General features: G+C 49.4%; 1 protein-coding gene across 2 annotated transcripts in view; it reads left to right on the plus strand.

Moving 5' to 3' along the window:
- TIAL1 (TIA1 cytotoxic granule associated RNA binding protein like 1) overlaps window positions 1-27,093 on the plus strand; it is an 86,364-nt gene that overhangs the window by 8,142 nt on the left and 51,129 nt on the right. Inside the window, exons 2-3 of one of the 2 annotated variants that reach the window (XM_063962700.1) lie at window positions 14,965-15,061; window positions 17,803-17,952. In XM_063962700.1, coding sequence (XP_063818770.1) covers window positions 14,965-15,061; window positions 17,803-17,952 — 247 coding nt within the window. The remainder of the gene's footprint in view (window positions 1-14,964; window positions 15,062-17,802; window positions 17,953-27,093) is intronic. The other variant, XM_063962701.1, reaches the window with a different exon arrangement.

The raw sequence follows: 27,093 nt of genomic DNA on the forward strand, positions 1-27,093 counted from the left end.
TCCCCAAAGGGCTAGTGGGTCCTGTCTTCATTAGGAGCATTCCCTGTGTGTCTGCTGTGTGTCGGTACGTGTGTGTCGACATGTATGAGGACGATATTGGTGTGGAGGCGGAGCAATTGCCAAATATGGGGATGTCACCTCCTAGGGGGTCGACACCAGAATGGATGCCTTTATTTATGGAACTACGGGATAGTGTCAACACGCTAAAGCAGTCGTTTGACGACATGAGACGGCCGGACAATCAATTAGTGCCTGTCCAGGCGACTCAAACACCGTCAGGGGCTGTGAAACGCCTTTTGCCTCAGTCGGTCGACACAGACCCAGACACAGGCGATGACTCCAGTGGTGACGGTGACGAATCAACCGTATTTTCCAGTAGGGCCACACGTTATATGATTTTGGCAATGAAGGAGGCGTTACATTTAGCTGATACTACAGGTACCACTAAACAGGGTATTATGTGGGGTATGAAAAAACTACCTATAGTTTTTCCTGAATCAGAAGAACTAAATGACGTGTGTAATGAAGCGTGGGTTGCCCCTGATAAAAAGCTGATAATTTCAAAGAAATTATTGGCATTATACCCTTTCCCGCCAGAGGTTAGGGAGCGCTGGGAAACACCTCCTAGGGTGGACAAGGCGCTAACACGCTTATCTAAACAAGTGGCGTTACCCTCTCCTGAGACGGCCGCACTTAAAGATCCATCAGATAGGAGGATGGAAAATATCCAAAAAAGTATATACACACATGCAGGTGTTATACTACGACCAGCTGTAGCAACTGCCTGGATGGGCAGTGCGGGGGTAGTTTGGTCAGAATCCCTGATTGAAAATATTGATACCCTGGACAGGGACAATATTCTACTGTCGTTAGAACAAATAAAGGATGCATTTCTTTATATGCGTGATGCACAGAGGGATATATGCACACTGGCATCACGGGTAAGTGCTATGTCCATTTCGGCCAGAAGAGCTTTATGGACGCGACAGTGGACAGGCGATGCGGATTCAAAACGGCATATGGAAGTTTTGCCGTATAAGGGGGAGGAGTTATTTGGAGTCGGTCTATCAGATTTGGTGGCCACGGCTACAGCCGGGAAATCCACCTTTCTACCTCAAGTCACTCCCCAACAGAAAAAGGCACCGACTTTTCAACCGCAGCCCTTTCGTTCCTTTAAAAATAAGAGAGCAAAGGGCTATTCATATTTGCCACGAGGCAAAGGTCGAGGGAAGAGACAGCAACACGCAGCTCCTTCCCAGGATCAGAAGCCCTCCCCGGCTTCTACAAAAGCCTCAGCATGACGCTGGGGCTTCTCAAGCGGACTCGGGGACGGTGGGCGGTCGTCTCAAAAATTACAGCGCGCAGTGGGCTCACTCGCAAGTAGATCCCTGGATCCTGCAGATAATATCTCAGGGATACAGGTTGGAATTAGAGACAGATCCACCTCGCCGTTTCCTGAGGTCTGCTTTACCAACGTCCCCCTCCGAAAGGGAGACGGTGTTGGAAGCCATTCACAAGCTGTACTCTCAGCAGGTGATAGTCAAGGTACCTCTTCTGCAACAAGGGAAGGGGTATTATTCCACTCTTTTTGTGGTACCGAAGCCGGATGGCTCGGTAAGGCCTATTCTAAATCTGAAGTCCTTGAACCTGTACATAAAGAAGTTCAAGTTCAAAATGGAGTCACTCAGAGCAGTGATAGCGAACCTGGAAGAGGGGAACTTTATGGTATCCTTGGACATCAAGGATGCGTATCTCCACGTTCCAATTTACCCCTCACACCAGGGGTACCTCAGGTTCGTTGTACAAAACTGTCACTATCAGTTTCAGACGCTGCCGTTCGGATTGTCCACGGCACCTCGGATCTTTACAAAGGTAATGGCCGAGATGATGATTCTTCTTCGAAGAAAAGGCGTATTAATTATCCCATACTTGGACGATCTCCTAATAAGGGCGAGGTCCAGAGAACAGCTAGAGATGGGATTAGCACTGTCTCAAGAAGTGCTAAAACAGCACGGGTGGATTCTGAATATTCCAAAATCCCAGTTAATGCCGACAACTCGTCTGCTGTTCCTAGGGATGATTCTGGACACGGTTCAGAAAAAGGTTTTTCTCCCGGAGGAAAAAGCCAAGGAGTTATCCGAGCTTGTCAGGAACCTCCTAAAACCAGGAAAGGTGTCTGTACATCAATGCACAAGAGTCCTGGGAAAAATGGTGGCTTCTTACGAAGCGATTCCATTCGGCAGATTCCACGCAAGAATTTTCCAAAGGGATCTGTTGGACAAATGGTCAGGGTCGCATCTTCAGATGCACCTACGGATAACCCTGTCTCCAAGGACAAGGGTGTCTCTTCTGTGGTGGTTGCAGAGTGCTCATCTATTGGAGGGCCGCAGATTCGGCATACAGGATTGGATCCTGGTGACCACGGACGCCAGCCTGAGAGGCTGGGGAGCAGTCACACAAGGAAGAAACTTCCAGGGAGTATGGACGAGCCTGGAAACGTCTCTTCACATAAACATTCTGGAACTAAGAGCAATATACAATGCTCTAAACCAGGCAGAACCTCTGCTTCAGGGAAAACCGGTATTGATCCAGTCGGACAACATCACGGCAGTCGCCCATGTGAACAGACAGGGCGGTATAAGAAGCAGGAGGGCAATGGCAGAAGCTGCAAGGATTCTTCGCTGGGCAGAGAATCATGTGATAGCACTGTCAGCAGTGTTCATCCCGGGAGTGGACAACTGGGAAGCAGACTTCCTCAGCAGACACGATCTTCACCCGGGAGAGTGGGGACTTCATCCAGAAGTCTTCCACATGCTGGTAACCCGTTGGGAAAGACCAATGGTGGACATGATGGCGTCTCGCCTCAACAAAAAACTGGACAGGTATTGCGCCAGGTCAAGAGATCCGCAGGCAATAGCTGTGGACGCGCTGGTAACGCCTTGGGTGTACCAGTCGGTGTATGTGTTTCCTCCTCTGCCTCTCATACCAAAAGTATTGAGAATTATACGGCAAAGAGGCGTAAGAACGATACTAGTGGTTCCGGATTGGCCAAGGAGGACTTGGTACCCGGAACTTCAAGAGATGATCACGGAAGATCCGTGGCCTCTACCTCTAAGGAGGGACTTGCTTCAGCAGGGTCCCTGTCTGTTTCAAGACTTACCGCGGCTGCGTTTGACGGCATGGCGGTTGAACGCCGGATCCTAAAGGAAAGAGGCATGCCGGAAGAAGTCATTCCTACTTTGATTAAAGCAAGGAAGGAAGTAACCGTGCAACATTATCACCGAATTTGGCGAAAATATGTTGCGTGGTGCGAAGATCGGAGTGCTCCGACGGAGGAATTTCAACTGGGTCGATTCCTACATTTCCTGCAATCAGGATTGTCAATGGGTCTCAAATTGGGATCTATTAAGGTTCAAATTTCGGCCCTGTCGATTTTCTTTCAAAAAGAATTGGCTTCAGTCCCTGAAGTCCAGACCTTTGTTAAGGGAGTGCTGCATATACAGCCTCCTGTGGTGCCTCCAGTGGCACCGTGGGATCTAAATGTGGTTTTGGACTTCCTAAAATCTCATTGGTTTGAACCACTAAAAAAGGTGGATTTGAAATATCTCACATGGAAAGTGACCATGCTTCTAGCCCTGGCTTCTGCCAGGAGAGTGTCAGAATTGGCAGCTTTATCTTACAAAAGCCCATATCTGATTTTCCATTCGGACAGGGCAGAACTGCGAACTCGTCCGCATTTTCTCCCTAAGGTGGTGTCAGCATTTCATCTGAACCAGCCTATTGTAGTGCCTGCGGCTACAAGTGACTTGGAGGACTCCAAGTTACTGGACGTTGTCAGAGCATTAAAAATATATATTGCAAGGACAGCTGGAGTCAGAAAATCTGACTCGTTGTTTATATTGTATGCACCCAACAAGATGGGTGCTCCTGCGTCTAAGCAGACGATTGCTCGTTGGATCTGTAGCACAATCCAACTTGCACATTCTGTGGCAGGCTTGCCACAGCCTAAATCTGTAAAGGCCCACTCCACAAGGAAGGTGGGCTCATCTTGGGCGGCTGCCCGAGGGGTCTCGGCATTACAACTTTGCCGAGCAGCTACGTGGTCAGGGGAGAACACGTTTGTAAAATTTTACAAATTTGATACTCTGGCTAAGGAGGACCTGGAGTTCTCTCATTCGGTGCTGCAGAGTCATCCGCACTCTCCCGCCCGTTTGGGAGCTTTGGTATAATCCCCATGGTCCTTTCAGGAACCCCAGCATCCACTAGGACGATAGAGAAAATAAGATTTTACTTACCGATAAATCTATTTCTCGGAGTCCGTAGTGGATGCTGGGCGCCCATCCCAAGTGCGGATTATCTGCATAAGTTGTACATAGTTATTGTTAACTAATTCGGGTTATTGTTAAAGGAAGCCATCTTTCAGAGGCTCCGCTGTTATCATACTGTTAACTGGGTTTAGATCACAAGTTGTACGGTGTGATTGGTGTGGCTGGTATGAGTCTTACCCGGGATTCAAAATCCTCCCTTATTGTGTACGCTCGTCCGGGCACAGTACCTGGCTGGAGTCTGGAGGAGGGTCATGGGGGGAGGAGCCAGTGCACACCACCTGATCGGAAAAGCTTTACTTTTTGTGCCCTGTCTCCTGCGGAGCCGCTATTCCCCATGGTCCTTTCAGGAACCCCAGCATCCACTACGGACTCCGAGAAATAGATTTATCGGTAAGTAAAATCTTATTATACCTTAGCTGGCAAAAGGAATACATCACATATAGCTCCAGGGCTATATGGATGTATTTTTTCCCCTGCCATTTTACACAAAAAAGCGGGAGTTAAGGACGTCGTGAAGGGGCGGGGCCTATCTCCTCAGCACACTGGCGCCATTATTCCCTCACAGCTCCGCTGGAAGGACGGCTCCCTGATTCTCCCCAGCAGTACTGCATCTGATTCAGGGTAAAAAAGAGAAGGGGGGGCATTTTGGCAGCAAATAACTAGATTAACAGCAGCTATAAGGGATTAACACTTATATAAGGTTATCCCTGTATATATATAGCGCTGGGTGTGTGCTGGCAGACTCTCCCTCTGTCTCTCCAAAGGGCTAAGTGGGGTCCTGTCCTCTATCAGAGCATTCCCGGTGTGTGTGCTGTGTGTCGGTACGCGTGTGTCGACATGTATGAGGAGGAAAATGAGGTGGAGGCGGAGCAGTTGCCTGTGTTAGTGATGTCACCCCCTAGGGAGTCGACACCTGACTGGATGATTGTGTTTAAGCAATTAAGTGATAATGTCAGCAATTTACAAAAAACTGTTGACGACATGAGAAAGCCGGCAAATCAATTAGTGCCTGTTCAGGCGTCTCAGACACCCTCAGGGGCCCTAAAACGGCCGCTACCTCAGTGGGTCGACACGGATCCAGATACAGATACTGCATCTAGTGTCGACGGTGACGAGACAAACGTAATGTCCAGTAGGGCCACACGTTACATGATCACGGCAATGAAAGAGGCATTAAACCTTTCTAACACTACAAATACCTCAAAGGCGGGTATTATGTGGGGTGTGAAAAAACTGCCAATAGTTTTTCCTGAGTCTGAGGAAATAAATGAGGTGTGTGATAAAGCGTGGGTTTCCCCCGATAAAAAACAGCTAATTTCTAATAAGTTATTAGCACTATACCCTTTCCCGCCAGAGGTTAGGGCACGGTGGGAAACACCCCCTAGGGTAGATAAGGCGCTCACACGTTTATCTAAACAAGTAGCGTTACCGTCCCCTGATACGGCCACCCTCAAAGAACCAGCTGATAGGAGGCTGGAAAATATCCTGAAAAGTATATACACACATACTGGTGTTATACTGCGACCAGCAATCGCATCAGCCTGGATGTGCAGTGCTGGAGTCGCATGGGCGGATTCCCTGACTGAGAATATTGATACCCTGGATAGGGACAATATTCTGTTAACTATAGAACATTTAAAGGATGCATTGCTATATATGCGTGATGCGCAGAGGGATATTTGTACCCTGGCATCAAGAGTAAGCGCAATGTCCATCTCTGCCAGAAGAGCATTATGGACCAGACAGTGGTCAGGGGACGCAGATTCCAAACGGCACATGGAAGTATTGCCGTATAAGGGGGAGGAGTTATTTGGGGCTGGTCTAACAGACCTGGTGGCCACGGCAACGGCTGGAAAATCCACCTTTTTACCCCAGGTTACTTCACATCAACAGAAAAAGACACAGTCTTTTCAAACTCAGTCCTTTCGTTCCCATAAGTACAAGCGAGCAAAAGGTCACTCTTTTCTGCCCAAGGGCAGAGGAAGAGGAAAAAGGCAGCACCATGCAGCCGCTTCCCAGGAGCAGAAGCCCTCCCCTGCTTCTGCCAAGTCTTCAGCATGACGCTGGGGCTTTACAAGCAGACTCAGACACGGTGGGGGCCCGTCTCAAGTATTTCAACGCGCAGTGGGCTCACTCGCAAGTGGATCCCTGGATTCTACAGGTAGTATCACAGGGGTACAAACTGGAATTCGAGGCGTTTCCTCCTCATCGGTTCCTGAAGTCTGCTTTACCAAAGTCTCCCTCCGACAGGGAGGCAGTTCTGGAAGCCATTCACAAGCTGTACTCCCAGCAGGTGATAATCAAGGTACCCCTCTTACAACAGGGGAAGGGGTATTATTCCACACTATTTGTGGTACCGAAGCCGGACGGCTCGGTGAGACCAATATTAAATCTAAAATCTTTGAACACTTACATAAAAAGGTTCAAATTCAGGATGGAGTCACTCAGAGCGGTGATAGCGAACCTGGAAGAGGGGGACTATATGGTGTCGCTGGACATCAAGGATGCTTATCTCCACGTCCCAATATATCCTTCTCACCAAGGGTACCTCAGGTTTGTAGTACAAAACTGTCATTATCAGTTTCAGACGCTGCCGTTTGGATTGTCCACGGCGCCTCGGGTCTTTACCAAGGTAATGGCCGAAATGATGATTCTTCTACGAAGAAAAGGCATCTTTATTATCCCTTACTTGGACGATCTCCTGATAAGGGCAAGAACCAAGGAACAGTTAGAAGTCGGAGTGGCACTATCTCAGGTAGTGCTAAGTCAGCACGGATGGATTCTAAATATTCCAAAATCGCAGCTGATTCCAACGACACGTCTACTGTTCTTAGGAATGATTCTGGACACAGTCCAGAAGAAGGTGTTTCTCCCGGAGGAGAAGGCCAGGGAGTTATCCGAGCTAGTCAGGAACCTCCTAAAACCAGGACAGGTCTCAGTGCATCAGTGCACAAGGGTCCTGGGAAAAATGGTGGCTTCTTACGAAGCGATTCCATTCGGAAGATTCCATGCAAGAACTTTTCAGTGGGATCTACTGGGAAAATGGTCCGGATCGCATCTTCAGATGCATCAACGGATAACCCTGTCGCCAAGGACAAGGGTGTCTCTCCTGTGGTGGCTTCAGAGGGCTCATCTACTAGAGGGCCGCAGATTTGGCATTCAGGATTGGATCCTGGTAACCACGGATGCCAGCCTGAGAGGCTGGGGAGCAGTCACACAGGGAAGGAATTTCCAGGGCTTGTGGTCAAGCATGGAAACATCTCTTCATATAAACATTCTAGAACTAAGGGCCATTTACAATGCCTTAATTCAAGCAAAACCTCTGCTTCAGGGTCAGGCGGTGTTGATCCAGTCGGACAACATCACGTCAGTCGCCCACATAAACAGACAGGGCGGCACGAGAAGCAGGAGGGCAATGGCAGAAGCTGCAAGGATTCTTCGCTGGGCGGAAAATCATGTGATAGCACTGTCAGCAGTGTTCATTCCGGGAGTGGACAACTGGGAAGCAGACTTCCTCAGCAGACACGACCTTCACCCGGGAGAGTGGGGACTTCACCCAGAAGTTTTCCACCAAATTGTAAACCGTTGGGAAAGACCAAAGGTGGACATGATGGCGTCACGTCTAAACAAAAAACTGGACAGATATTGCGCCAGGTCAAGGGACCCTCAGGCAATAGCAGTGGACGCTCTGGTAACGCCGTGGGTGTACCAGTCAGTGTATGTATTCCCTTCTCTGCCCCTCATACCGAAAGTATTGAGAATCATAAGAAGGAGAGGAGTAAGAACTATACTTGTGGTTCCGGATTGGCCAAGAAGGTCTTGGTACCCGGAACTTCAAGAGATGCTCACGGACGAACCGTGGCCTCTACCTCTAAGACAGGACCTGCTACTGCAGGGGCCTTGTCTGTTCCAAGACTTACCGCGGCTGCGTTTGACGGCATGGCGGTTGAACGCCGGATCCTGAAGGACAAGGGCATTCCAGAAGAAGTCATCCCTACTCTGGTAAAAGCCAGAAAGGAAGTAACCGCAAAACATTATAACCGCATTTGGCGTAAATATGTTGCGTGGTGTGAGGCCAAGAAGGCCCCTACACAGGAATTTCAACTGGGTCGTTTCTTGCATTTCCTGCAAACAGGACTGTCTATGGGCCTAAAATTAGGGTCCATTAAGGTTCAAATTTCGGCCCTGTCGATATTCTTCCAGAAAGAACTGGCTTCAGTACCTGAAGTTCAGACATTTGTGAAAGGGGTGCTGCACATACAGCCTCCTTTTGTGCCTCCAGTGGCACCTTGGGATCTCAATGTTGTGTTGAGATTTCTAAAATCACACTGGTTTGAACCATTGTCTACGGTAGATTTAAAATATCTCACGTGGAAGGTGTCGATGCTGTTGGCCTTGGCTTCAGCTAGGCGTGTGTCAGAATTGGCGGCTTTATCATGTAAAAGCCCTTACCTAAATTTTCATTCTGACAGGGCGGAATTGAGGACTCGTCCTCAATTTCTACCTAAGGTGGTTTCTGCATTTCACATGAACCAACCTATTGTGGTACCTGCGGCTACTAGGGACTTAGAGGACTCTAAGTTGCTGGACGTTGTCAGGGCCTTGAAAATATATGTTTCCAGGACGGCTGGAGTCAGGAAAACTGACTCGCTGTTTATCCTGTATGCACCCAACAAGCTGGGTGCTCCTGCTTCAAAGCAGACGATTGCTCGTTGGATTTGTAGTACAATTCAGCTTGCACATTCCGTGGCAGGATTGCCACAGCCAAAATCAGTAAAAGCCCATTCCACAAGGAAAGTGGGCTCATCTTGGGCGGCTGCCCGAGGGGTCTCGGCTTTACAACTTTGCCGAGCAGCTACTTGGTCAGGGGCAAACACGTTTGCTAAATTCTACAAATTTGATACCCTGGCTGAGGAGGACCTGGAGTTCTCTCATTCGGTGCTGCAGAGTCATCCGCACTCTCCCGCCCGTTTGGGAGCTTTGGTATAATCCCCATGGTCCTTACGGAGTCCCAGCATCCACTTAGGACGTTAGAGAAAATAAGATTTTACTTACCGATAAATCTATTTCTCGTAGTCCGTAGTGGATGCTGGGCGCCCATCCCTAGTGCGGATTGTCTGCAATACTTGTATATAGTTATTGTTACAAAAAATTCGGGTTATTATTGTTGAGCCATCCTTTCAGAGGCTCCTTTAAATTTATCATACTGTTAACTGGGTTCAGATCACGAGTTGTACGGTGTGATTGGTGTGGCTGGTATGAGTCTTTCCCGGGATTCAATATCCTTCCTTATTATGTACGCTCGTCCGGGCACAGTATCCTAACTGGCTTGGAGGAGGGTCATAGGGGGAGGAGCCAGTGCACACCACCTGATATCTCAAGCTTTTATTTTGTGCCCTGTCTCCTGCGGAGCCGCTATTCCCCATGGTCCTTACGGAGTCCCAGCATCCACTACGGACTACGAGAAATAGATTTATCGGTAAGTAAAATCTTATTATATATATATATATATATATATATATATATATATATATATATATATATATATATATATATATATATATATATATATATATATATATATAATATATACACATACACACACAAATTCTGTTCCGGCACTCGGCTCTGTCCCTGTTATGGGACTGGCTTGCTCTGGTACCCTCCTCCCGGGGCACAACCCCTGGTATACAAACAGCAGGAAATAACGAGGCGGCACTCTGAGTCTTGAAAAACAGCAAACCATGTAATAGTGCAAACGTTGATTTGCACTATTACATGGTTTGCTGTTTTTCAAGACTCCGAGTGCCGCCTCGTTATTTCCTGCTGTGTGTGTGTGTATATATATATATATATATATATATATATTAATGCCCGGCACTCTTGATATGTGTTGCGAATCCGGGTGCCCTCCGCAGCAGATGATGCATCAAACAGAGGGAAATATGGCAGCGGCACTCCGTCGGTTTAAAAGTCAGTCGTGTAATGAATCAAATCATAACAAACAGTGGTCACGAAAAACCAACGTTTCGGGGTCCTGAGACCCCTTTGTCAAGGCGTTCACGTGACCACTGTTTGTTATGATTTGATTCATTACACGACTGACTTTTAAACCGACGGAGTGCCGCTGCCATATTTCCTTTTATATTATATATATATATCTCTATGTAGAGAGAGAATGTGTAAGCGTGTCACGGTGTAAGGACAGTGATATGTGTATGTATACATATAATACATGTGTAAGCGTGTCACGGTGTAAGGACAGTGATATGTGTATGTATACATATAATACATGTGTAAGCGTGTCACGGTGTAAGGACAGTGATATGTGTATGTATACATATAATACATGTGTAAGCGTGTCACGGTGTAAGGACAGTGATATGTGTATGTATACATATAATACATGTGTAAGCGTGTCACGGTGTAAGGACAGTGATATGTGTATGTATACATATAATACATGTGTAAGCGTGTCACGGTGTAAGGACAGTGATATGTGTATGTATACATATAATACATGTGTAAGCGTGTCACGGTGTAAGTACAGTGATATGTGTATGTATACATATAATACATGTGTAAGTGTGTCACGGTGTAAGGACAGTGATATGTGTATACATATAATACATGTATAAGTGTGTCACGGTGTAAGTACAGTGATATGTGTATGTATACATATAATACATGTGTAAGTGTGTCACGGTGTAAGGACAGTGATATGTGTATACATATAATACATGTGTAAGCGTGTCACGGTGTAAGTACAGTGATATGTGTATGTATACATATAATACATGTGTATGCGTGTCACGGTGTAAGTACAGTGATATGTGTATGTATACATATAATACATGTGTATGCGTGTCACGGTGTAAGGACAGTGATATGTGTATACATATAAAACATGTATAAGTGTGTCACGGTGTAAGGAGGGTGATATGTGTATACATATAAAACATGTATAAGTGTGTCACGGTGTAAGGACAGTGATATGTGTATACATATAATACATGTATAAGTGTGTCACGGTGTAAGGACAGTGATATGTGTATGTATACATATAATACATGTGTATGCGTGTCACGGTGTAAGGACAGTGATATGTGTATGTATACATATAGTACATGTGTATGCGTGTCACGGTGTAAGGAGTGATATGTGTAGGACACACGTCTGTGCTGTATGTTGGTGATATGAGACTGCGACCACAGATACCTGTATTATATCATGTGGTGTCGCTACATTGCAGCATTGGCACCCTATGCATTTCACCATTGGATGGGGGATAGGGCCTCTCTGTGTTTCACCGTGAGGATAGTGGATCTCTGCATTTCAACGCGGGAATTGATGCCCTCTGCGTTGTGCCATTGGGGTGGCTGCTCCTGTGTTGCGCCGCGGAGATAGCTGCCTTCTGCCATAAGGATAGTGGCCCTCTGTATTTTGCCCCGGGAATTGATGTCCACTGCGTTGTGCCGTTGGGGTGGCTGCTCCTGTGTTGCACCGTGGGGATAGCTTCCCTCTGCGTTTCGGCACGGGGATAGCTGCCCTCTGCCTTTTGCCATAAGGATAGTGGCCCTCTGTATTTTGCCCCGGGAATTGATGTCCACTGCGTTGTGCCGTTGGGGTGGCTGCTCCTGTGTTGCACCGTGGGGATAGCTGCCCTCTGCGTTTTGGCACGGGGATAGCTGCCCTCTGCGTTTTGGCACGGGGATAGCTGCCCTCTGCGTTTTGGCACGGGGATAGCTGCCCTCTGCGTTGTGCTTTTGGGGTGGCTGCTCCTGTGTTGCACTGTGGGGATTGCTGCCCTCTTCGTTGCTCTCCTTGCAGCACAGGAGACTTGTCATTGCTTCCCCGCAGACACCCAGCAATGTGCGAGTGAGTCGGGGCATGTGATCAGTATGTACAGTGTTCTGCGTTCTGTAGGCCGGCTGTAGGCTTTTTGTTAGTCTGATGCTCTGCAGCAATTATCCAGCTGGTGGGGTCACTGGTTTACGTCATAATGTAAGTGCATTACAGCCTGTGTTGCTCACCGCAGCGGTAGATAATGTGTTTTCTTGGTTAGGGGTTTCCACATTTGGAATAATTCACCAGATTGCTGCAGATGTGTGGGCTGTCTGCTATTCCACAATATCCCATCGCTGCTCTATTGTACGGAGACCTAGTGATGGCCATTGGAGGTCACTGAGCTCATTGCCATGTACCGTGTGACATGGCACGCTACCCTGCTGGAGGTAGCTAGTCTGTTCTCCTGTACCACCGCTTACCCAGCCTAGTCTGTTCTCCTGTACCACCGCTTACCCTGCCTAGTCTGTTCTCCTGTACCACCGCTTACCCAGCCTAGTCTGTTCTCCTGTACCACCGCTTACCCTGCCTAGTCTGTTCTCCTGTACCGCCGCTTACCCTGCCTAGTCTGTTCTCCTGTACCGCTGCTTACCCTGCCTAGTCTATTCTCCTGTACCACCGCTTACCCTGCCTAGTCTGTTCTCCTGTACCACCGCTTACCCTGCCTAGTCTGTTCTCCTGTACCACCGCTTACCCAGCCTAGTCTGTTCTCCTGTACCACCGCTTACCCTGCCTAGTCTGTTCTCCTGTACCACCGCTTACCCTGCCTAGTCTGTTCTCCTGTACCACCGCTTACCCAGCCTAGTCTGTTCTCCTGTACCACCGCTCACCCTGCCTAGTCTGTTCTCCTGTACCACCGCTTACCCTGCCTAGTCTGTTCTCCTGTACCACCGCTTACCCAGCCTAGTCTGTTCTCCTGTACCACCGCTTACCCTGCCTAGTCTGTTCTCCTGTACCACCGCTTACCCTGCCTAGTCTGTTCTCCTGTACCACCGCTTACCCTGCCTAGTCTGTTCTCCTGTACCACCGCTTACCCTGCCTAGTCTGTTCTCCTGTACCACCGCTTACCCAGCCTAGTCTGTTCTCCTGAACCACCGCTTACCCTGCCTAGTCTGTTCTCCTGTACCACCGCTTACCCAGCCTAGTCTGTTCTCCTGTACCACCGCTTACCCTGCCTAGTCTGTTCTCCTGTACCACCGCTTACCCAGCCTAGTCTGTTCTCCTGTACCACCGCTTACCCTGCCTAGTCTGTTCTCCGGTACCACCGCTTACCCTGCCTAGTCTGTTCTCCTGTACCACCGCTTACCCTGCCTAGTCTGTTCTCCTGTACCACCGCTTACCCTGCCTAGTCTGTTCTCCTGTACCACCGCTTACCCTGCCTCGTCTGTTCTCCTGTACCACCGCTTACCCTGCCTAGTCTATTCTTCTGTAACACCGCTACTGCCACTTACCCTGACTAGTCTATTCTCCTGTACCACCGCTACTACCACTTACCCTGCCTAGTCTATTCTCCTGTACCACCGCTTACCCTGCCTAGTCTATTCTCCTGTACCACCGCTTACCCTGCCTCGTCTGTTCTCCTGTACCACCGCTTACCCTGCCTAGTCTATTCTCCTGTACCACCGCTTACCCTGCCTCGTCTGTTCTCCTGTACCACCGCTTACCCTGCCTAGTCTATTCTTCTGTAACACCGCAACTACCACTTACCCTGCCTAGTCTGTTCTCCGATACCACTGATTACCCTGCCTAGTCTGTTCTCCTGAACCACCGCTTACCCTGCCTAGTCTGTTCTCCTGAACCACCGCTTACCCTGCCTAGTCTGTTCTCCTGAACCACCGCTTACCCTGCCTAGTCTGTTCTCCTGAACCACCGCTTACCCTGCCTAGTCTGTTCTCCTGAACCACCGCTTACCCTGCCTAGTCTGTTCTCCTGAACCACCGCTTACCCTGCCTAGTCTGTTCTCCGGTACCACCGCTTACCCTGCCTCGTCTGTTCTCCGGTACCACCGCTTACCCTGCCTCATCTGTTCTCCGGTACCACCGCTTACCCTACCTCGTCTGTTCTCTGGTACCACCGCTTACCCTGCCTAGTCTGTTCTCTGGTACCACCGCTTACCCTGCCTCGTCTGTTCTCCGGTACCACCGCTTACCCTGCCTCGTCTGTTCTCCTGAACCACCGCTTACCCTGCCTCGTCTGTTCTCCTGAACCACCGCTTACCCTGCCTCGTCTGTTCTCCTGAACCACCGCTTACCCTGCCTCGTCTGTTCTCCTGAACCACCGCTTACCCTGCCTCGTCTGTTCTCCTGAACCACCGCTTACCCTGCCTCGTCTGTTCTCCGGTACCACCGCTTACCCTGCCTCGTCTGTTCTCCGGTATCACCGCTTACCCTGCCTCGGCTACTCCATATTATCCCCATTCTCTACAGTTCGCACAGACCTGCATTTATTCTCCTATGCTGAAGCAGCCCTCTGACCCCAGACCCACATTGCTGTGTGACTGGATCATATAACAATCTGACATTTACCCTCATGTATAACACTACTATAAGCAGTGCCCTTTTACCACGTTGTTTCCTGATGGCCATTGTTGCTTTATTCGTTTTCTTGTCCCTCATTGTAAAGTGCGTCATTGTCTCCTGGCGCTATAGAGGAATAATTACTTGTTACTGGGTCACACCGCTTCTGAGTTCAATTTATACACCTTATATCACTAAGGTGAAACGTGTGGAAGCATTTTATATCTTGTGCTTTCCTTGCAGTATATAATAGTTTATTCTCTCCACCTGTGCAGGTACGTAGGTAACCTCTCCAGGGATGTGACAGAAGTCCTGATTCTCCAGCTATTCAGTCAGATCGGGCCTTGTAAAAGCTGTAAAATGATCACAGAGGTAGGTTCCTGTAGCCGGCACACAGACATCCGGTGCGGTGTCCATGCAGAATGGCTTAGAGCAGTGTTACCTACTATAGACACTGGCGCTACAATGTATCGTGCACACAGATTCATTGTATAATTAACAAAAGGATTTTTTCTTTCTTGTTTAAAAACCACCCGAATATAATGAATGGTATTTGAGAACAGAGAACGTTAAGTACTATTTATTAGTTCCATGGTACAAGGCGCTTCAGTGATATAAGGTAATATCAAATTACATGTGAGATACCACGGTATGTCATTACTTATTTGTGTTATACTGATACCGCCACGTGGAACTTTCTGTCTTGAGGAATACAATTCACATGGTATGTATTACTAAACTGTGTTCCTCTCCTAAATATTCCTTCACAGAATACTTCATACCTACAGAAACAGCCTTCCAGATGCTTAATGTAAGGGTTTTGTAAAATGCAGTAATTTGGACCGACATGTAGACATAGATTACGTTCTGACAGTCCCTATTTTCTGTGTCCGCTCAGTCTAGTAACATAAGAGCGTCCCTTATGTGAGCAGAATCTGTTATACATAGATACATATCATCAGTGGCTCACAATGCATCTTTAATTCCTCTGCATGGATACAGATTATCAGTAGTCTACAAAATAACCTGAAGGTGTGGACACTTAGTACAAACACAAATCCATTTTTATACAAATGTCAACAGTGTATCCATGTCACGGCATTCATAAGCAATATCTGTGTAATATTTACAGACAGTTACCCTCTTATAACACAACTGTTTATTTGTATATGTGCACAGGTGTTACTCAGCGGCAGTTCCCCAGAGCTAATTGATCTCTGTGTTACAATAATGTAAATAGCAAAAAACAGCTTTATAAAGTTCTCAAGTGCGTAACCAAACCAGGTAAAATGTCTGTGTTGTTGATGAAATATTCATCCCTTGTAATAGCGTTTCTTATATGCACAAGACCTTGGATTGCTAGGCGGCAGTTTCTGCATTGTGTATAATCACATTGTGTTACTGGCCTGAGCAGACACAGAAAATAGGGACTGTCATTAAGGAATATAGGTCTAGTTGTCTGTCCAAATAACTCACACAAGACCCCTACATTTTGCATCTGGAAGGCAGTTTCTGTAGGTATGAAGTATTCTGTGAAGGAATATTTAGGAGCGGAACACAGTTTAGTAATACATACCATGTGAATTGTATTCCACAAGACAGAAAGTTCCACGTGGAGGTGTCAGTATAACATAAATTAGCATGTAAATAGATATTACCTTACATCATTGGAGCGTCTATCCTCTTTTGGACTTCTGTGTGTTTTTTTAAAGTGTGACTGTCCCACACAGGGTTTGTCATTACTTTCCCATATTTTCACCCACATGGTACCAACCAGTGATTGACAAACCTAACCAAGGCTATACGCGGGCAGAGTGGTCTCAGGTGAGGGCAGAACACGCGGGCAGAGTGGTCTCAGGTGAGGGCAGAACACGCGGGCAGAGTGGTCTTGGGCGGGGGCAGAACATGCAGGGAGAGTGTTCTCGGGCGGGGGCAGAACACACGGGGAGAGTGTTCTCGGGCGGGGGCAGAACACACGGGGAGAGTGTTCTCGGGCGGGGGCAGAACACGCGGGGAGAGGTCTCGGGCGGGGGCAGAACACGCGGGGAGAGTGGTCTCGGGCGGGGGCAGAGCACGCGGGGAGAGTGGTCTCGGGCGGGGGCAGAGCACGCGGGGAGAGTGGTCTCGGGCAGGGGCAGAACACGCTGGCAGAGTGGTCTCGGGCAGGGGCAGAACACGCGGTGAGAGTGGTCTCGGGCGGGGGCAGAACACGCGGTGAGAGTGGTCTCGGGCGGGGGCAGAACACGCGGTGAGAGTTGTCTCGGGCGGGGGCAGAACACGCGGCGAGGGCAGAACACGCGGCGAGAGTGGTCTCGGGCGGGGGCAGAACACGCGGGGAGAGTGGTCTCGGGCGGGGGCAGAACATGCGGCGAGAGTGGTCTCGGGCGGGGGCAGAACACGCGGCGAGAGTGGTGTCGGGTGCTGGAATGACCGCTGCGTTGTGTGAGGGATGAGGCCACCTGGATGGAACAGAAGAGGAAGCGAGCAGTGGGTGGAGCTAAGCACTATAAATATGTTGGGGGTAAAGGGAAAACCACTTCATTCTGATTGGCTCAGGTACAGACCAGAGAAGGCTCATGAAAAACGGATGATTAGGAGCTGTGTGCGCGTCATGTAATAAAGCAGAGATCTTCCTTTGGATGAATGGTGTAGGCGTTGTCACATATAAACTTTTCTAAATGTAGTCATAATAGTTGGCTGCCTGCTGTCTGCGTTCCTGGCCCGTGTAGGGGTGTAGTATGTTATGCCGGCGGCATCATACCATCGCCGGGATCCCGGCCGCCGGCAGCTGGGCGAGCGCAAATGAGCCACTTGCGGTCTTGCTGTGCTCACCACACTGCGGGCACGGTGCCGTGCAATGTTATTTATTCTCCCTCCAGAGGGGTCGTGGACCCCCAAGAGGGAGAATAATTGTCGGGATTCCGGCGGCGGTATACAGTGTGCCGGGATCCCAACAGCCGGCATACTGAAGACCACACCCGTGTAGTACTAATAGTACTCTTTTAAAAGCCTGCCGTTGCTTGGTTGGGGGTATGCAGGCGGCACAGGGGTAACGGTGTTAGCAGTGCCTCACATTACAGGCTGGCATGCGTCTCATTATCCTCTGTTCACAGCAAACAGACAGCCGGAGGGTGGCTGCGTCCGTAGGCTTCTCCGTCCTGCCAAACACCAACAATGACCCTTACTGCTTTGTGGAGTTCTTTGAACACAGAGACGCAGCCGCTGCGTTAGCAGCTATGAATGGGCGGAAGATAATGGGAAAAGTAAGTAGAAAGTGTACATTTTTCAATTACTGTCTTTGTAAATATTTTGGTTTGTTGTGATTATCTGTAATAGGGTGACGCTGCTCAGCAGCCTGTGATTACCTGTAATAGGAGGGTGACGCTGCTCAGCAGCCTGTGATTACCTGTAATAGGAGGGTGACGCTGCTCAGCAGCCTGTGATTACCTGTAATAGGAGGGTGACGCTGTTCAGCAGCCTGTGATTACCTGTAATAGGGGGGTGACGCTGCTCAGCAGCCTGTGATGACCTGTAATAGGGGGGGGGTGACGCTGCTCAGCAGCCTGTGATGACCTGTAATAGGGGGGGTGACGCTGCTCAGCAGCCTGTGATTACCTGTAATAGGGGGGTAACGCTGCTCAGCAGCCTGTGATTACCTGTAATAGGGGTGTGACGCTGCTCAGCAGCCTGTGATTACCTGTAGTAGGGGGGTGACGCTGCTCAGCAGCCTGTGATTACCTGTAATAGGGGGGTGACGCTGCTCAGCAGCCTGTGATTACCTGTAGTAGGGGGGTGACGCTGCTCAGCAGCCTGTGATTACCTGTAATAGGGGGGTGACGCTGCTCAGCAGCCTGTGATTACCTGTAATAGGGGGGTGACGCTGCTCAGCAGCCTGTGATTACCTGTAATAGGGATGTGATGCTGCTCAGCAGCTTGTGATTACCTGTAATAGGAGGGTGACGCTGCTCAGCAGCCTGTGATTATCTGTAATAGGGGGGTGACGCTGCTCAGCAGCCTGTGATTACCTGTAATAGGGGGGTGACGCTGCTCAGCAGCCTGTGATTACCTGTAATAGGGGGGTGATGCTGCTCAGCTGCCTGTGATTACCTGTAATAGGGGGGGTGACGCTGCTCAGCAGCCTGTGATTACCTGTAATAGGGGGGTGACGCTGCTCAGCTGCCTGTGATTACCTGTAATAGGGGGGGTGACGCTGCTCAGCTGCCTGTGATTACCTATAATAGGGGGGTGACGCTGCTTAGCAGCCTGTGATTACCTATAATAGGGGGGTGACGCTGCTTAGCAGCCTGTGATTACCTGTAATAGGGGGGTGACGCTGCTCAGCAGCCTGTGATTACCTGTAATAGGGGGGTGACGCTGCTCAGCAGCCTGTGATTACCTGTAATAGGGGGCTGACGCTGCTCAGCAGCCTGTGATTACCTGTAATAGGGTGGTGACGCTGCTCAGCAGCCTGTGATTACCTGTAATAGGGAGGTGACGCTGCTCAGCAGTCTGCGTTTACCTGTAATAGGGAGGTGACGCTGCTCAGCAGCCTGCGATTACCTGTAATAGGGGGGGTGATGCTGCTCAGCAGCCTGTGATTACCTGTAATAGGGGGGGTGACGCTGCTCAGCAGCCTGTGATTACCTGTAATGGGGAGGTGACGCTGCTCAGCAGCCTGTGGTTACCTGTAATGGGGGGGGGGGGGGGGGGGGGGTGTGACGCTGCTTAGCAGCCTGTGATTACCTGTAATAGGGGGGATGACGCTGCTCAGCAGCCTGTGATTACCTGTAATAGGGAGGTGACGCTGCTCAGCAGCCTTTGATTACCTGTAATAGGGAGGTGACGCTGCTCAGCAGCCAGTGATTACCTGTAATAGGGAGGTAATGCTGCTCAACAGCTTGTAATACAGGTTGAGTATCCCACATCCAAATTATTCCAAAATACAGAGTGAGATAGTGAAACCTTTGTTTCTCTAACGTCCTAGTGGATGCTGGGAACTCCGTAAGGACCATGGGGAATAGCGGGCTCCGAAGGAGGCTGGGCACTCTAGAAAGATCTTAGACTACCTGGTGTGCACTGGCTCCTCCCACTATGACCCTCCTCCAAGCCTCAGTTAGATTTCGTGCCCGGCCGAGGTTGGATGCACACTAGGGGCTCTCCTGAGCTCTTAGAAAGTTATAGTCTTAGAATTTGTTTTTTTCAGTGAGACCTGCTGGCAACAGGCTCACTGCAGCGAGGGACTAAGGGGAGAAGAAGCGAACTCGCCTGCTTGCAGCCGGATTGGGCTTCTTAGGCTACTGGACACCATTAGCTCCAGAGGGATCGACCGCAGGCCCAGCCTTGATGTTCGGTCCCGGAGCCGCGCCGCCGTCCCCCTTACAGAGCCAGAAGCAGGAAGATGGTCCGGAAAATCGGCGGCATGAAGACTCTGTCTTCACCAAGGTAGCGCACAGCACTGCAGCTGTGCGCCATTGCTCCTCATACACACTTCACACTCCGGTCACTGAGGGTGCAGAGCGCTGGGGGGGGCGCTCTGAGGCAGCAATAAAAACACCTTGGCTGGCTAAAATACCTCAATATATAGCCCCTGGGGCTATATATGAGGTAAATACCCCTGCCAGAATCACAAAATAAGCGGGAGAATAGGCCGCGAAAAAGGGGCGGAGCCTATCTCCTCAGCACACTGGCGCCATTTTTCCCTCACAGCTCGGCTGGAAGGAAGCTCCCTGGCTCTTCCCTGCATTTCTACAATACAGTAAGAGGGAAAAAGAGGGGGGGCACTAAATTGGCATTGTATACAGTATAAGCAGCTATTAGGGACATAACTCAGTTAGTCCCTGTATATATATAGCGCTCTGGTGTGTGCTGGCATACTCTTACTCTGTCCCCCCAAAGGGCTTTTGTGGGTCCTGTCCTCTATTTGAGCATTCCCTGTGTGTGTGGAGTGTGTCGGTACGGCTGTGTCGACATGTTTGAGGAGGATAATGATGTGGAGGGGGAGCAGATGCCTTTAGCAGAGATGTCACCCCCTGCGGGGCAGACACCTGAGTGGATGGTATTATGGCAAGAAATGAGTGCACGTATAGACTCCTTACATAAAAAATTTGACGACATGCCGACTGTGGGACAGCCGAGTCTTCAGCTCGTGCCGGTCCAAGGATCTCAAAAGTCATCAGGGGCTCTAAAACGCCCGTTATCTCAGGTGGCACAAGTAGATGTCGACACGGATACTGACGCCAGTGTCGACGACGATGAGTCAAATTTAATGCCCGTTAAGGCCATTCGCTGCATGATTGAGGCAATGAAAGAGGTGTTAAATATTTCTGATTTACATCCAGGTACCACAAAAAAGGGTATTATGTTTGGGGAGAAAAAACTACCTGTAGTTTTTCCCCCGTCAGATGAATTAAATGAAGTGTGTGAAGAAGCGTGGGCTTCCCCTGATAAGAAATTGGTGATTCCTAAGAAATTACTAATGGCGTTCCCTTTCCCGCCAGAGGATAGGTTACGTTGGGAAACACCCCCGAGGGTGGATAAAGCGCTCACACGTTTGTCAAAAAAGGTGGCACTACCGTCCCAGGATACGGCCGCCCTTAAGGAACCTGCTGATAGAAGGCAGGAGGCGATCCTGAAGTCTGTATATACACACTCAGGCATTATACTCAGACCAGCAATTGCGTCAGCTTGGATGTGCAGTGCTGCCGCTGCATGGTCAGATAACCTGTCAGAAAATATTGACACACTAGACAGAGACACGATCCTGTTAACAATTGACCATATTAAAGACTCAGTCTTATACATGAGAGATGCACAGAGGGAAATCTGCCGGCTGGCATCTAAAGTAAGTGCACTATCTATCTCTGCTAGGAGATGCTTATGGACTCGCCAGTGGACTGGAGATGCAGATTCCAAAAGGCACATGGAAGTTTTGCCTTATAAAGGGGAGGAATTATTTGGGGATGGTCTCTCCGACCTAGTTTCCACAGCAACGTCTGGGAAGTCAGCATTTTTACCCCATGTCCCCTCACAGCCTAAGAAGGCGCCATTTTATCAGGTTCAGTCCTTTTGATCCCAGAAAAATAAGCGGGGAAAAGGAGGGTCTTTTCTGTCAAGAGGCAGAGGCAGGGGAAAAAGGCTGCAGCAAACAGCAGGTTCCCAGGAACAAAAGTCCTCCCCCGCTTCCTCTTCCAAGTCCGCCGCATGACGGTGGGGCTTCACAAGCGGAGCCAGGTACGGTGGGGGCCCGCCTCAGGAATTTCAGCGATCAGTGGGTTCGCTCACAGGTGGATCCCTGGATCCTTCAAATAGTATCTCAGGGATACAGGCTGGAATTCGAGGCGATTCCACCCCGCCGTTTCCTAAAATCCGCCTTGCCGATTGCTCCCTCAGACAGGGAGGCAGTGCTAGCGGCAATTCACAAGCTGTATTCCCAGCAGGTGATAATCAAGGTACCCCACTATTTGTGGTACCGAAACCGGACGGTTCGGTGAGACCCATTCTAAATTTGAAGTCCTTGAACACATACATAAAAAAATTCAAGTTCAAGATGGAATCGCTCAGGGCGGTTATTGCAAGCCTGGACGAGGGGGATCACATGGTATCCCTGGACATCAAGGATGCTTACCTGCATGTCCCCATTTACAATTCTCACCAGGAGTACCTCAGATTTGTGGTACAGGATTGCCATTACCAATTCCAGACGCTGCCGTTTGGACTCTCCACGGCACCGAGGGTATTTACCAAGGTTATGGCGGAAATGATGATACTCCTTCGAAAAAAGGGAGTTTTAATTATCCCATACTTGGACGATCTCCTAATAAAGGCACGATCCAAGGAACAGTTGTTAGTGGGAGTAGCACTATCTCAGGAAGTGCTGAGCCAGCACGGTTGGATTCTGAATATCCCAAAGTCACAGCTGGTCCCCACGACACGTCTAATGTTCCTGGGAATGATTCTGGACACGGCCCAGAAAAAAGTGTTTCTCCCGGAGGAGAAAGCCAGGGAGTTGTCTTCTCTAGTCAGAGACCTCCTAAAACCAAAACAGGTATCGGTGCATCACTGCACGCGGGTCCTGGGAAAGATGGTAGCTTCTTACGAAGCAATTCCATTCGGCAGGTTCCATGCCAGAATCTTTCAGTGGAACCTGTTGGACAAGTGGTCCGGATCGCATCTTCAGATGCATCGTCTAATAACCCTGTCTCCACGAACCAGGGTGTCTCTTCTGTGGTGGCTGAACAGTGCTCATCTTCTGGAGGGCCGCAGATTTGACATACAGGACTGGGTCCTGGTGACCACGGATGCCAGCCTACGGGGCTGGGGGGCAGTCACAAAGGAAAGAAATTTCCAGGGACTATGGTCAAGTCAGGAGACTGCCCTTCACATAAATATTCTGGAACTAAGGGCCATTTACAATGCCCTAAGTCAAGCAAAATCCCTGCTCCTACACCAGCCGGTGCTGATCCAGTCAGACAACATCACGGCAGTCGCCCATGTGAATCGACAAGGCGGCACAAGAAGCAGGACAGCGATGGCAGAAGCCACAAAAATTCTCCGATGGGCGGAGAATCATGTACTAGCACTGTCAGCAGTGTTCATCCCGGGAGTGGACAACTGGGAAGCAGACTTTCTCAGCAGGCACGACCTCCACCCGGGAGAGTGGGGACTTCATCCAGAAGTCTTCCAAATGATTGTAAATCAATGGGGTCGTCCACAGGTGGACATGATGGCGTCCCGCATAAACAAAAAACTAGAGAAGTATTGCGCCAGGTCAAGAGACCCTCAGGCGATAGCGGTGGACGCCCTAGTGACACCGTGGGTGTACCGGTCAGTGTATGTGTTCCCTCCTCTACCTCTCATACCAAAGGTACTGAGAATAATAAGAAAGCGAGGAGTAAACACAATTCTCGTGGTTCCGGATTGGCCAAGAAGAGCGTGGTACCCGGAACTTCAAGAGATGATCTCAGAGGACCCTTGGTCCCTGCCGCTCAGACAGGACCTGCTACAGCAGGGCCCCTGCCTGTTCCAAGACTTACCGCGGCTGCGTTTGACGGCATGGCGGTTGAACGCCGGATCCTGAAGGAAAAGGGCATTCCGGAGGAAGTCATTCCTACGCTTATTAAAGCCAGGAAAGATGTTACGGCAAAACATTATCACCGCATATGGCGGAAATATGTTGCATGGTGCGAGGCCAAAAAGGCCCCAACAGAGGAATTTCAACTGGGTCGATTTCTGCATTTCCTGCAAGCAGGAGTGAATATGGGCCTAAACTAGGCTCCATTAAAGTACAGATCTCGGCTCTGTCGATTTTCTTTCAAAAGGAACTAGCTTCAGTACCTGAAGTTCAGACATTTGTGAAAGGAGTGCTGCATATTCAGCCCCCATTTGTGCCTCCTGTGGCACCGTGGGATCTCAACGTGATGTTGAATTTCTTGAAGTCACATTGGTTTGAGCCACTAAAAACCGTGGATCTGAAATATCTCACGTGGAAAGTGGTCATGTTATTGGCCCTGGCATCAGCCAGGCGAGTGTCAGAATTGGCGGCTTTATCATGTAAAAGCCCTTATCTGATTTTTCATATGGATAGGGCAGAATTGAGGACTCGTCCCCAGTTTCTCCCTAAGGTGGTGTCAGCGTTTCACCTGAACCAGCCTATTGTGGTGCCTGCGGCTACTAAGGATTTGGAGGACTCCAAGTTGCTAGACGTTGTCAGGGCCCTGAAAATATATGTTTCCAGGACGGCTGGAGTCAGAAAATCTGACTCGCTGTTTATCCTATATGCACCCAACAAGCTGGGTGCTCCTGCTTCTAAGCAGACTATTGCTCGTTGGATTTGTAGTACAATTCAGCTTGCACATACTGTGGCAGGCCTGCCACAGCCTAAATCTGTCAATGCCCATTCCACAAGGAAGGTGGGTTCTTCTTGGGCGGCTGCCCGAGGGGTCTCGGCATTACAACTCTGCCGAGCAGCTACGTGGTCGGGGGAGAACACGTTTGCAAAATTCTATAAATTTGATACCCTGGCTGAGGAGGACCTGGAGTTCTCTCATTCGGTGCTGCAGAGTCATCCACACTCTCCCGCCCGTTTGGGAGCTTTGGTATAATCCCCATGGTCCTTACGGAGTTCCCAGCATCCACTAGGACGTTAGAGAAAATAAGAATTTACTCACCGGTAATTCTGTTTCTCGTAGTCCGTAGTGGATGCTGGGCGCCCATCCCAAGTGCGGTCTATCTGCAATACTTGTACATAGTTATTGTTAACTAAATCGGGTTATTGTTGAGCCATCTGTTGAGAGGCTCTATCGTTTCATACTGTTAACTGGGTTTCATATCACGAGTTGTTCGGTGTGATTGGTGTGGCTGGTATGAGTCTTACCCGGGATTCAAAATCCTTCCTTATTGTGTACGCTCGTCCGGGCACAGTACCTAACTGAGGCTTGGAGGAGGGTCATAGTGGGAGGAGCCAGTGCACACCAGGTAGTCTAAGATCTTTCTAGAGTGCCCAGCCTCCTTCGGAGCCCGCTATTCCCCATGGTCCTTACGGAGTTCCCAGCATCCACTATGGACTACGAGAAACAGAATTACCGGTGAGTAAATTCTTATTTTTCTGATGGCTCAATGTTCACAAACTTTGTTTAATACCCCCCTATTCATCAAAGCATACCCTCCTGATGCATAACCCAGTGCTGAAGCCACGCCTCCACCCCCCTGCCTCATGCCGTGAACATCTCCGCTTTGCTTGAATACTGCCATCAGGCTACCTCCCACTTGCCTGCACCTCTTGTCATCTGTCTGTCGCCCCTCCCCACTAGATTGTTAGCTCTTCAGAGCAGGGCCCTCTTTCCTCTTGTTATCTAAGCCCTCGTCTCGACACATTTCACTCGCAGCTCTCCCCTACTCAGCGACCATCTTTATCCTGCTAGTAAAGGCTCCTCTCTATCTATGGCCATCAGCCTCTAGTAGTACGATGAGCACTCCATCAATACTTACATCTTAGCTGTATTATGTCTTGAGAACGTGTGGTGCTCTATTTTACCTGTACACTATTTCTGTTATTTATTTACTGTAATGCTATGTTTGTCTCCCTGTACTGTCCTTTGTACGGTGCTGCAAAACACTTGTGGCGCCTTATAAATAAAATGTAATAATAATACACACAGTTATTACAAATATTGTATTATAAGACCTTCAGGCTGTGTATAAGGTGTATATGAAACATAAATGTATTCTGTGCTTAGACTTAGGTCCCATCGCCATGATATCTCATTATGGTATACAATTATTCCAAAATACGGAAACATCTGATATCCAAAATTATTCTGGTCCCAAGCATTGTGGATAAGGAATACTCAACGTGTAGGGAGGCAGTGCTGCTCAGCAGCCTGTAGCGGGCAGGTAATGGTAGCTAGTCTTGCCCCGGTTATCTGATGGAAGTCAGCGTTGACCATGTAAGGCATAGGTCTGCAAACTCGGTCCTCATTACCCCACACAGTGCATGTGCAGGTTACCCAGCAGGTGCACAGGTGTAGTAATTACTCACAGACACATTTTAAAAGGTCCGCAGGTGGAGTTAATTATTTCACTTGTGATTCTGCGGTAGATGTATCAACCTGGAGAAGGCATAAAGGGGGGTACTCACGGAGCGATCCCTGCTTAAAATCTAAGCAATCTGACTAGATTGCTTAGATTTTAAGCAGGGATCTCTCCGTGTGTACCCCTCACAGCGCTAGCGATGCGCAACGCTATCGCTGGTGCCAATCTAGCAGGTCGCTCACTTCAAGGTGATAAACACGGGTTCACTACGATCTGCCGGCGGTCAGGCTCCCGGCGACCAGCATACCGGCGCCGGGAGCCCGACCGGCGGCTTACCGACAGTGTGGCGAGCGCAAATGAGCCCCTTGCGGGCTCGCTGCGTTCGCCACGCTACGGGCACGGTGGCGCGCTACCACGCTATTTTATTTCTCTGACGTCCTAGTGGATGCTGGGAACTCCGTAAGGACCATGGGGAATAGCGGCTCCGCAGGAGTCTGGGCACAAAAGTAAAGCTTTAGGACTACCTGGTGTGCACTGGCTCCTCCCCCTATGACTCTCCTCCAAGCCTCAGTTAGATTTTTGTGCCTGGCCGAGAAGGGTGCACACTAGGGGCTCTCCTGAGCTTCTTGGTGAAAGTTTAGTTTTAGGTTTTTTATTTTCAGTGAGATCTGCTGGCAACAGGCTCACTGCATCGAGGGACTAAGGGGAGAAGAAGCGAACCTGCCTGCTTGCAGCTAGCTTGTGCTTCTTAGGCTACTGGACACCATTAGCTCCAGAGGGATCGAACACAGGCCCAGCCTCGGAGTCCGGTCCCAGAGCCGCGCCGCCGGCCCCCTTACAGAGCCAGAAGCAAGAAGAGGTCCGGAAAAATCGGC

The sequence above is a fragment of the Pseudophryne corroboree genome, chromosome 3, assembly GCF_028390025.1.
Source record: "Pseudophryne corroboree isolate aPseCor3 chromosome 3, aPseCor3.hap2, whole genome shotgun sequence".
NCBI lineage: Eukaryota > Metazoa > Chordata > Amphibia > Anura > Myobatrachidae > Pseudophryne > Pseudophryne corroboree.